Here is a 13056-nt window from a genome sequence, read left to right on the forward strand (position 1 = left end):
TATTTCTTAGCCTTATTAAAAGAAAGAATACTATCTTAACAAATCAGATTTCTGAGATGATTGTATTTCTTCCATTTTGCTTTTTTAGAAGGATATTGTCATGTTGCAGCCATTCTTTTTAGAGGTATTTCTTAATTAGCAATAGAATTCAGGACCTGGTATTCTGAGATTTAGGCGATTGTGCCCAGGAAAAGTATGCCAGTAATAACATAATTAATTGGCTGCAAAAAAAAAAAAAAAAAAATGTGATCTTCCAAATTGTCTTAGAAATCTGTATTCTGATGGTACAAATAAACCCAGACATAATGAAGTGGTCTTAGTGAATTGGAAGCCCTGCTTTCCCACTCTCTATTTATTCCATTTTTACAACAGCTTTTGGTTTAATTTAATACATTATTATAGAAGAAAGGGTCCATTAAACAGCTACAGAAAAGTGAGAAATATGTTCCTTTTAAATTTTTTTAAATGAAGCATTAAAAAGTAGAATGCTTCTAAAATGATATTCAAATGATTTTTAATTACTACAAACGCATTGAGATGTTAATACACTTCATATAAAAGGGAGGGATACTCTTCCATCAGTCCTTTTCTGCCACAAATTCCAACCCTAAGAAAATTCTTTCTTTTGATCCACTCTGTTAGCATGTAATAAAATAACAATAAAACATATGGCTCAATTACCACTGCTTCTCATCAGGCATGAATTAATGAATATCCAATTATTATTAATTGTTTTTTCTGGCTTCCCCTCCATAGGACAACAATTATACATTGCTGTATTTTGATAAGCGTTTTGTACTTAACGCTTTGCAGACCAGTCTCTAAAAGGAACAGATTCTTGAAATCATTACACAGAAGAATAATTCTTTAAAGTTATCAACATTTGGAAAATACACGATGATCATTTAATCTCCCTAGTTGATGTCAGTTTTTCACAACTACCTTAAGCTTCCCTAAAATTCCGCCCTCTCTTCAATATTCTGTACACCTTCCTTTGAGAAAGCAGTTGCTATGTGCATATAAAATAGTTTATATTCAATTTCTCACAATAATACTTGTTCCTCATATATGATTATTGAATTTTCAATTCCTCAAGAAAAAGCTCTTTAAAAATAAAAGCTATACGGTGCCTGGGTGGCTCAGTCAGTTAAACAACCCATTCTTGATTTTGGCTCAGGTCATGGTCTCAGAGTCTTGAGATGGAGCTCTGTGTCGGGATCTGCACTGGCCGTGGAACCTGCTTGGGATTCTCTCTCTCCCCCTGCCCCTCCCCCACTACTCTTCTCTCTCAAAAAAATAATAATAAAATAAAAGCTATAGCTAAAGTAGTTAAAGAATTACATTAACCAGCATGGCATGGCATAGAATATACAAAATTATGATCTCTGTAATTGACAACATCAATATCAGTGAATGATATTTATAGACACTCCACAAAAAGGTTCTGTGTAACTGGTAGTTCATTTTATTTTTATTTATAAGCTGTCTGCAACTGTAAAGTGCTATGTAATATGAATAGATGCGACAAGCAAAAGAACATGTCTTTGTAATCCACAACCATTATTTCTCAGAGATTATTCATATACTTGGATTTTGAAATGCATGCAAAGAAAATCTAACAACTTATAATATGTAAACTATACACATCATGTATAATTTTATCCATTACCCATAAATCCATGTTTCTGTTTTTAAAACATTCTATAAAAATTATATCTGTGGCAAACTGAAGGATAACATTAAATTGGTTAGATGTACTATTTAGTTCAATATGCTTAACAAACACATATTCAAATATGCTTTTAAAGAGAAAACAACACTTGCTTTAGAATCAGAAAATCTGGGGAGCAGAAAGGGACCAATCATTTTGTATGGAAGGGTCAAGTGATCCTCTGAGGTTCATACAACTTTATATGAAACATCCTTCTGCCAAACTTCATAAAAAAATTTCTATCAACAATTCTTTTGAGCATAAAAGAAATATATCTTGCTTTTTTGACAGTTTGTCAGGATGTCAATAGTATCTGTAAATACCAATCCTTAGGGAAACAAAGATGGGAGAAAAGGAAACTTGTCTATAACGGCAACCACAATGTGCAGCCCACTTACGGAGCAGAGATGGACCTAGTTAGGGTTGACACAGCTCACTGCCATCAGAAGCATCATCCCTTCGACATTGGTAACTGGAACCACTTGAATTTTTCATGGCTAAATCTAGCCAGATACCAGATGGCTTCCTTTATGTATATGACCTTATTGAAGGCAATTAGATTATTTATGCAATAGCAGAATTGTTAGTTGTATACAAGGGTCAATCTTCAGTGTAAAAGCTTTTTTAGATGACATATTCTTAAAATAAAATTTAACTTCCTAGTGAATACTTTTCTCTTGATTTCCATGTGCCAGAATTATTGAATCCACTTTGCTGAAAATTTTAAAGAAAATAATAGTTAGAAATACAACTTCAGTACAAACATAAGCCTGTAATTAAACAATTTTAAATAACTATTCATCGACGGGGTAGTGGTGGGTGAAGCATTTTACTTTTTCTTTCTACTGCATTCATCACTATGGCTTTGGGTCAGACGCCATAAACACAAAGTTACCAATGCCTGGTACTTGTACTTATGAGATGCCTGAGAGTCGAGTCTTGCCAACCAATATGTACTATAAAATATGCAATGCATATGGAGTGCACCTAGACAGGGAGGAAGACACAAAGATTTCTGAGTCTTTTGGTAATCATATCTCCTAAGCTGTTTCATGGATTTCTAGAAGACTGAAAGTTTGAGGATGCCACCATGCACACCAAGGCCTTTGATATAATACTGGATCATAATAAGGCTGCTAAATTAGGAAGAAAATGGAATATGGGAACTGGCTGGGGAAAGCAGAAAATAGAAAGCCAAGTATGAATATAATTAGGTTTGTTCTTGTAATTGATACTGAAGCCTGATGGAACGTAAGTTTCTGCGTATTTCTCAAAGAGCATTTTCCAGATGCAGCCTCCCAGTACCTCATTAATGTCACACATTTGTCATTAAATTCCATATTTTGGATCCCATGTAAGAACTGCACATGCTCCTCTTTTATTTGCCGCGCCAGTAAGACATCAGGGAACTTGCCCTCACATAGTACTGTTGACCTGCTATCCAATATCATCTCGGTTATTCTATCTACGTATCATTAAATTAAAAATAAAATCCTGATACTGGCTATTAAAAACTAATCAAGTTTCATAGGATTTTATTTTGCTAACTTAGTGTACTTTGTGCATAACTTTTAGATCAACTTTTAAAGTTTTTACACTGCTTAAAGAAAATGAGTTAAAAATGCAAGTCCTTAGTGTTTTCTCCTCATATCATTTATGTCAATTAAGAACTCATAAAAAAATACTTAGATGCTATACTTAATATAGAATTATATAGAACTAGCTCTAAACTTTCCATTTAAAGATAACATTGAAAAGCATTTAGCGTAGTAACCAAATTAGATACAAAAGTATACTTCAGTGCAAATATAAAAGGTCATTCACAGAAATGGACTTCAAACAATTATTTGAGCAAAGAAGATCTTTATTTTTGTTTAGAAAAAATAAAAAACTTTCCAAAATAAGTGACCTCTTTACTTAGTTGTATTATGCCTGGCCTGATATCAGGAGACAATCATATATGTTGACTGATTTTATACTTTAAAATACTATGATAGTATAACTACCTTCAGCTGAATTCTTAACTAAATGTAATTAATAAAATATTTTTAACTTTATTGAAATCCTTCATTTCAACAATATTAAGTGCTCATTAATATTAGTAAAAGTGATCATTTCTTAAAGAGCTTAACACTTACCCATTACTTTAGAGTAGCAAGGTTCACAGTGTATTGTCTGTCTATAAATCCAAATACTGTCACCTGCCTGTAGGTTTTCCAAAGGCCGCTTGCATATTTCACACTAAAGAAAAAAACAATATATGAAGTTTATACACATTATATATGAAGTCTAGATTCTTAGTGTAACAGGATAGAAAAGGCCTTTCGATTCATTCAGTACCATCCTACATAGCAACACTCAGGTGAAAGAGAACCCACAGGGAAAGCGAGAATGTACTTGTCCAGGACCCTAATGTTGAACTTTTCAAATAAATTCTCACAACATCTCTCTACTCTGAAAATGTGCATTTCAGGGCATATATAGCACTGAAGCTTCTACTTAACTCACAATAGAGTAGATATAAATTTTCAAAAATTGGTTATGCCAAGGATAAGATCACTACTCGATATCGCAAACAAAAACACAACGCATATTTGTTTGCTTGCTAAGGGGGAGTTATGTTGTCCAATTACAGTCTGACTGGACAAAACAGACCTCTGCTATTACATAGGCTTTAGGGAACAGTTTGTTTTGTGTTGTGTTTGTTATGGAGGCAGAAAAGGGTTGACCTGTGTTCTTTGGAAACAAGTTCACTGCCGAATGGCTGACTTTCAAGCATGAGGCTGTCACTGATTGGATGGCTTTCAGAGGTGAGTTCATTGAAGCAAATTGTCACTGATCAATTCAGTACATTTAAACAAGTCCAGGTGGTTCTCTATTATCATGACTATAAGAGTAATACATCTTTTCTGAGGACTGTGGGGACATTTTTATCCTCAGTAGTATTTTATAATTAAATCGAAAATGGAAATAAATCATCCAAAATATAATAAATGGAAATTATTGTTATTTACCAAAAGAAATAATTGGGAGAATTATCTTATTTTAAAAAGTTTTCTGGGGTGCCTGGGTGGCTCAGTCGTTAAGCGTCTGCCTTCAACTCAGGTCATGATCCCAGGGTCCTGGGATCGAGCCCCGCATCAGGCTCCCTGCTCCGCGGGAAGCCTGCTTCTCCCTCTCCCACTCCCCCTGCTTGTGTTCCCTCTCTGGCTGTCTTTCTCTCTGTCAAATAAATAAAACCTTTAAAAAAAAAAAGTTTTCTGCATAATAACTTTAAATAAAGAGCTATGGACTAACTTTTGTTTTATTGAGTAAATTTTCATAATTAAAAGGAAATTTCGTTTTCTTATAAGTAATTGTGCAATTTTCACATTTATTTTATATGGAATTCTATAAATTATGGCCTAAAATTGGATTTTTTTCTCAAAACGAGGCATTATATATCTGATTGCTATGTGTCACTGTCTGAAGCCAATTGAAGGAGAAGCAATCAGTTGTCAAAGTATTACATGTATTTGACTGCATTAGGTAATTTATATCAACCACAGAATGTCAGCACAGAAAGGACCCTTGGATTTAAGCAAATGATTCTTAAATTGGTTGCCCTTAGAGCTTATCTAAGGAGCTTTTAAAAATACCAATGCCCAGGAATCATCTTTGAGATTTTTTTATTTAATCAGGGCCGGTCCCAAGCATTCTATTTTTCTCCTAATTGCTCCCAGATGATTATAATGTACAGCCAGAGTTGAGAACCACTAGTCTAGTCAGCTACCTCATTTTATAGAGAAGGAAACTGAAGCCAAGCTAACTGGTCCAAAATGAGCCACAGTTAGTGGAAGTTAGAACTCGTACTCAGGCCTTCAGATTCCCAGTTCAGTGCTCAACGAGTTACACCAACAACTGTCATGTTAACCTATTCAATATTACTGTGAGAAGTAAGAGAAATGGCGTATGACCACAAACCGAAGCATTCTACTACGTAAGCTTTATTTTTATTATACTACAGCCACAGTTAGTTATAACTAATCATGTTCTCAAAAGCAGACTGACTTTCAACTATTGTTAAAGCCTATCAGTCCTGATTTCACACCTCATGTAAAAAGTTGCTAGCTTTCTTCTCAACAATTTCTTTTTCTTTTTGGATTTCATGATTTTTTTATGCAATGCATGATTCATTAAAATGTTACAAAAACTTTTATAAAGAGAACAAGTATTTATATTTTTACAGATTTAAATCTCTAGGGTAAGAGTAATAAATGTGTCAGTAATCAACTCTAAGCCCAAAGCCAAGATAGTAATTATAAACCTTTGAGGTTCAGGCTGAACTCTGAGAAATATTTAAGTAGTATATTATTAATGTGGATTAGATTATTTCTGAAGGCTTTAACTTCATCTCATGTATTTCATTAAATAATTATTTTTATTCTAGTCATCATTATGCAGGTCTATATTTCATTAACTGCAATATACATATCCTTACCTTGAAGCAAGTGGAATGGCAGCATATTTGTAATTCATCTAAAATCATTTTTGTTTCTGTGCCCAAAGGTTTCCGGCAATAAGTACACATATCTCTTTCAATGACAGACCTATAGGGATGTAAGCAATTACAAATAAATTTGTCATCATGCAAGTGACGGATGTATTCCCCATAAAGTCATGTGGAAATGACATGTTAATTTTGTTGATACCTTAGGAAATTGTATGAAAATCAAGGAAAGTTTGGGACTTACTTATTCTATTAATAGAATTGATTCTTCTAGTTACCTCAAAATAATAACAAAGAATTAACATGAAGGAAAGTCTCAAATTATTAATTCATTAGCAATCAAGGGTGCATCTGGGCAGGGCAAAGATGTTCACAGTTTCCTAATTGAACTAGGTCATGAGTACCCCTTGAAGCTAGAAGAGGGTTTTGAATTATTAATTTGCATATATCATAGAAAAATTATACTGTAGATTAATATAAAATTTTAGCTCTCAAAACATTCAATAGGACAAAAATACAAATCCACTCAAAAGTGTTTTGGTAAGTTCACAAATGATGGGTCCGTGGTACCCCAGACTCTAGGGTCTAGAGTCCCCAGAATGCTCCCCTATAACTGCGTATAATCTCTTGGTGTCTTTTAAGACTCAGAATTACAGGGCTAGCTTTCATGACAAAATTTATGTTCTCCAACAAGATAGAACCCCTCCACAAATTTGATGAAGAAAAGAGAGTTTTGTTTTTTATTTTGGAAAAATAATGTTCAATAACAAATGAACCACAGATATGATCAGCAAGTCCAAAAAGTCACACCATCACCCCATGAACGGCCAACAGCTCTGTGATTCTTTTCCTTTGGGAAGGTATTAGAACTGTCTTAAGTAGCACCTTGCAAAGTTTTAGTAGTTTCAGGGTGTGAGCAGCAGGCCTGAAATTTCCACAGCAGGGCACACAATGGGGTGGTAAAAGAAAAATACCCAATACTGGGGCGCCTGGGTGGCTCGGGAGGTTAAACATCTGAGTCTTGGTGTTGGCTCATTCCACGATCTCAGGGTCATGAGATTGAGCTCCACATCGGGCTCCATTCTCAGCGTGGAGTCTGCCTGACTCCCTCTGTCCCTCCCCTTCACCCCTCCCCCTCCCCTTCACCCCTCCCCCTCTCGTGCATGCTCTCTCTAAAATAAATAAATATTTTTTAAAAATATCCAATGCTGAAAATACTCATGAAAGAAATTGAGGAAGACACAAAGAAATGGAAAAATGTTCCATGCTCATGGATTGGAAGAACAAATATTGTGAAGATGTCAATCCTACCTAGAGCAATCTACACATTCAATGCAATCCCCATCAAAATACCATCTACTTTCTTCAAAGAAATGGAACAAATAATCCTAAAATTTGTATGGAACCAGAAAAGACCCCGCATAGCCAGAGGAATGTTGAAAAAGAAAAGCAAAGCTGGCGGCATCACAATTCCAGACTTCCAGCTCTACTACAAAGCTGTCATCATCAAGACAGTATGGTACTGGCACAAAAACAGGCACATAGATCAATGGAACAGAATAGAGAGCCCAGAAATGGACCCTCAACTATATGGTCAACTAATCTTTGACAAAGCAGGAAAGAATGTCCAATGGAAAAAAGACAGTCTCTTCAACAAATGGTGTTGGGAAAATTGGACAGCCACATGCAGAAGAATGAAACTGGACCATTTCCTTACACCACACACAAAAATAGACTCCAAATGGTTGAAAGACCTCAATGTGAGACAGGAGTCCATCAAAATCCTAAAGGAGAACACAGGCAGCAACCTCTTCGACCTCAGCCGCAGCAACTTCTTCCTAGAAACATCGCCAAAGGCAAGGGAAGCAAGGGCAAAAATGAACTATTGGGACTTCATCAAGATAAAAAGCTTTTGCAAAGCAAAGGAAACAGTCAACAAAACCAAAAGACAACTGACAGAATGGGAGAAGATATTTGCAAATGACATATCAGATAAAGGGCTAGTATCCAAAATCTATAAAGAACTCATCAAACTCAACACCCAAAGAACAAAGAATCCAATCAAGAAATGGGCAGAAGACATGAACAGACATTTTTCCAAAGAAGACATCCAAATGGCCAACAGACACATGAAAAAGTGTTCAATATCGCTCGGCATCAGGGAAATCCAAATCAAAACCTCAATGAGATACCACCTCACACCAGTCAGAATGGCTAAAATTAACAAGTCAGGAAATGACAGATGTTGGCGGGGATGCGGAGAAAGGGGAACCCTCCTACACTGTTGGTGGGAATGCAAGCTGGTGCAGCCACTCTGGAAAACAGTATGGAGGTTCCTCAAAAAGTTGAAAATAGAGCTACCATATGATCCAGCAATTGCACTACTGGGTATTTACCCCAAAGATACAAAAGTAGGGACCCGAAAGGCTACGTGCACCCCGATGTTTATAGCAGCAATGTCCACAATAGCCAAACTGTGGAAAGAGCCAAGATGTCCATCAACAGATGAATGGATAAAGAAGATGTGGTATATATATACAATGGAATATTATGCAGCCATCAAAAAGAATAAGATCTTGCCATTTGCAACGACGTGGATGGAACTGGAGGGTATTATGCTGAGCGAAATAAGTCAAACAGAGAAAGACATGTATCATATGACCTCACTGATATGAGGAATTCTTAATCTCAGGAAACAAACTGGGGGTTGCTGGAGTGGGGGGTGGGGTGGGAGGGACGGGGTGACTGGGTGATGGACACTGGGGAGGGTATGTGTTCTGGTAAGCGCTGTGAATTGTGCAAGACTGTTGAATCTCAGATCTGTACCTCTGAAACAAATAATGCAATATATGTTAAGAAAGAAAAAAAGAAGAAGAAGAATGTAGCAGGAGGGGAAGAATGAAGGGGGGGAAATCGGAGGGGGAGAAGAACCATGAGAGACAATGGACTCTGAAAAACAAACTGAGGGTTCTAGAGGGGAGGGGGTTGGGAGGATGGGTTAGCCTGGTGATGGGTATTGAGGAGGGCACGTTCTGCATGGAGCACTGGGTGTTATGCACAAACAATGAATCATGGAACACTATATCTAAAACTAATGATGTAATGTATGGGGATTAACATAACAATAAAAAAAATAAAAAAATAAAAATATCCAATGCTGAGGCGCCTGGGTGGCTCAGTCGTTAAGCATCTGCCTTCGGCTCAGGTCATGATTCCAGGTCCTGGGATCGAGCCCCGCATCGGGCTCCCTGCTCCGTGGGAAGCCTGCTTCTCCCTCTCCCACTCCCCTGCTTGTGTTCCCTCTCTCGCTGTGTCTCTCTCTCTGTCAAATAAATAAATAAAATCTTTAAAAAAAAAAAAATAGCCAATGCTTATATAGTGCTAATATACTTTATACAGGCAGTGTGCTTTCCACGCATGTGGCTCATATAAACTCATTTATTTTTCACAACATGTCTGAGAAGCAGGTACGACTATTTTTACATCATTTTACAGAAGAAGAAACTGAGGCTTAGAAGGGTAAGAAATTTGCTAGGTCATGCAGACAACTGAGTGGCAGGGGCAGGATTTGAGTGAGGCAGTGTGGACCCAGAGTCCCTGGGCTACCCTAGGCCTGCCCATGAAGACTATTGGGCTCCCTATGGGAAAGTGAACTAGTCGTGCCTGGGAGCCTTGATCCTAGGATCAAGCCCAGGACTAGAAGCAGAGAGGAGAGAAAAACAATGGAAGGAGGAGGTAGATGAGATTCAAGCAGATGAAACTTGTCTGGTTTTATACTTTCAGTCATTCTAACACCCTCTTCCAAGTCCTTATATATATATCAATAAATATTTTCCTCTTTCAATTAACTCTAAAGGTACTTCCTTACATATTCCTGGCAAATACTTTCCTATGCATAATTCATATATATACATGCATGTGTGCACACACACTTAAATTTCCCATGTAAGACTGTAAGCGCTTCAAGAGTAGAAAACAGGCACTCTCTATTCTGCTTCCATTGTAGAGGCACTGAGGGAAGAGCTGGGAATATAAAGAAGAGTGAGACGGTCTCCTTCCTTCCATGAGGGCAGCCAAGTGTATGATTCGATGATCACAGCATATTACGGATACATGGAGAGAATTAGGAGAGCATGGCCAACGAAGCAACTCTTCCCCGGCGTGGAGTCAGGGAGGCCTTGTTGGAAAAAGTGCCACATGAGTTAAAGCTTGAAGACAGAGGGGCTTTCAAGGTGAGCTCGGTGAGGTGCAGAGGGGCAGGGGAGAGGAATTCCATGCAGAGTGAACAGGATGTACCCAAGAGAGTACCTGGAGTGATTAAACACCAGTCAATATTCAGCAGGAGCAGGTTTTAAAGGCCCATAAATAATTGTGCAAAGCAATTAGTCTTTATCCTGTAAAGTGTGAAGCCACTTTAAATGGGATTGAAATGCTTAGATAAGAACTCTGGGAATTTAGTTAATTTTACACAATAATCAACAAAAAAAAGTTGCTTGACTGGTCTTACAGAGAATTGACTTTTGCTCTGATGACTAAGAAAAATTTCAAGGACCACTTGAGTAACAGAACTGAAATTCTTCATATTAAGAGCAATACTTCTGTGAAGAATGTTTTCCTTCCTTAAGTTAACAGTAACAACATGAGCCCAGGGACAGCTCTGATGTTGGTGTTGTCCTTACTAAGATCATACTGTTAATCAAAGACCTTTTTCAAAGCATTATGAAAAAAAGCTCTGTTTTTTATTTGTTAGTTTGTTTTTAGTTATCTAGACAGTATTTGTAGCTTTAATGCTTGCACAGATGACTTTATCCCTCAAGGAAGTGTGACTTAAAGGCAAGATACTCGGAAGATCCCTGGTACTACAAGATCTTATAAAATTGACAGAAAGAGTATATAATTTTGATGCCTGGCCCATCCGTGTTTTTCTTAGCAAACAGAGCATTAGTTTATTTTTTCTGAAAACATTTACTGAGTACCTGTTAGTTGCCAAACACTGCATTACAAGCTGAGGCTGTGCATAAAAATAAGATATGCCCTCACCCTCAGTAAGTCATACGTCCCGCCTCTGCTATAAAGAAACACCATCCATAAAACGTTGTACCTTTGCATTACAGCTTGTTTCCAGTGGTTGGGTTGAAATGCTAATTATTTTCATTTTGTCCACTGGAAATCTGCAGGCTATATTCTCATGAGCATCACCTATGTGCCTCACTGAACATTAAATGGTAAAAAAGGATCACCAACAGCAAAAGCCTGGTGTCCATTTCCCAGAACTAACTTGATATGCATTATAACCCCTGTCTTGAGAAGTGAGTGTGGGCCCAGCGTGCATCCTAGCAGCATACCCACGCAGCTGTTTGTAAGGTAAGCTGGCTCTGGAAAACCACAAGGAGGGAGGGTTGAGGGCACAGTCAAGTGACGCAATGGAGCCTAGACACTAAAAATGTGGCATTAACAGGGACTCCTGGGAATCAGCAACAGCAGAGGGGCTGGTCTGGGAGATAGCTGGAAAGCATGCAAAACTCTACTGGAATGAAGTACATCAAGTACATCAAAATCAGAGAGCAGCAACACACAGGAAGCCAAAGAATTAATTCCTGGATGCAGAGGTTGTTGTACGTTGTTCCATTTGTACACATATATAACAATCACCATCAGGACGCCGTCTCTAAGTACAATGGACAACAAGAATCACATATTTCAATGTTATATATATAATAAAAATATATCAGATGTGGATATAAAATATATATTATATGTGAAAGTATATATATGCATATATACATATACACTAAAATACATAAAATATATATTATAATGGAAGTATATATACACACATATGTATATATAAGTGTACATATGTGCATGTAAGTATGTGTGTATATATACTTTTAGGTGTGGAAATATAGACATACTTACCTATCTGAAGTCGAATAAACAGTTTGTATGTATTTTCCAGAGATATTCTGATATCCATCCTTCAGTGATTTACTAGAAACAAACGTATATGGATGTGTGAGAATTGGACTATTTCCCTAGTCTTGTTGTACACACCCGTATGCAGGTGACAAAGCACACACGGCTCTTCATGCAGCCTTATTATTCTTCTCTGTGATGTTACAAACATCATGTACTAACGTCTTTTTTTTTTTTTTTTAATATAGAGAAGAGCTAATGCACAAGCCACCTCCAAGGTGACATAAGTTGACATATCTACTGAAGTAAATAGAGAATAGGGCGAGGAGCACAGGAACAAGTATGAACAGGAAAAGAAGTTACCATTTCTCATGAAATTTATACTTGCCCCTCCCTCATTCATTTACTAAAAGAAAGCCACATGTAATCTAACAGAGAAAAGGAAATAGGCAAAGCATGAGCCAGTGTAAGCACATACAAAAATCACCATTCAGGTAGAGAAGCAGAGACTCTTGAACTTTTAGAGAAAGCTGTAGAAATGTTTATTTTTATTTGAAAACATCCAAGAAAAAATAGTCCAGAATGAAAGCAAAAAAAAAAAAAAAAAAGTAATTTTAAGTCCTCTTTGTTCCATTTCTCAGACTGCTCCGGTTTGTAAATGTCAGTCTTTCCCAGAGACAAATGAAATCTGCAATGCACTAACCAGCTAGCAGCTCATAATTGCTTCCCAAGACTTATGCTACCTGGGAATATATTAAGGCTGGAAGCAATACATTCCTATTATTTCATACAGTGAGTGGTAATTCCACAACCTTCACCTGGGATTTTTAAATAGGAAATCTCTCTCTCCCTCCAAACTACCCACAGGCAGACCGTTGTCAGAATCTATTTGGAATATGTAACCCATAATGCTAAGTAAGAGTATGTACACATTTGTGCA

General features: G+C 37.0%; 1 protein-coding gene across 1 annotated transcript in view; it reads right to left on the minus strand.

The window, feature by feature from the left end:
- Positions 1-1458: 1458 nt before the first annotated feature.
- SCEL (sciellin) overlaps positions 1459-13056 on the minus strand; it is a 302364-nt gene continuing 290766 nt past the window's right edge. Inside the window, exons 35-38 of the mRNA XM_032402808.1 lie at positions 12120-12191; positions 6192-6300; positions 3850-3952; positions 1459-2425 (exon numbers count right to left, since the gene is read on the minus strand). Of these exons, the coding sequence (XP_032258699.1) occupies positions 2409-2425; positions 3850-3952; positions 6192-6300; positions 12120-12191 (301 nt within the window). The 3' untranslated portion in view covers positions 1459-2408. The remainder of the gene's footprint in view (positions 2426-3849; positions 3953-6191; positions 6301-12119; positions 12192-13056) is intronic.

The sequence above is a fragment of the Phoca vitulina genome, unplaced genomic scaffold, assembly GCF_004348235.1.
Source record: "Phoca vitulina isolate PV1807 unplaced genomic scaffold, GSC_HSeal_1.0 scaffold5, whole genome shotgun sequence".
NCBI lineage: Eukaryota > Metazoa > Chordata > Mammalia > Carnivora > Phocidae > Phoca > Phoca vitulina.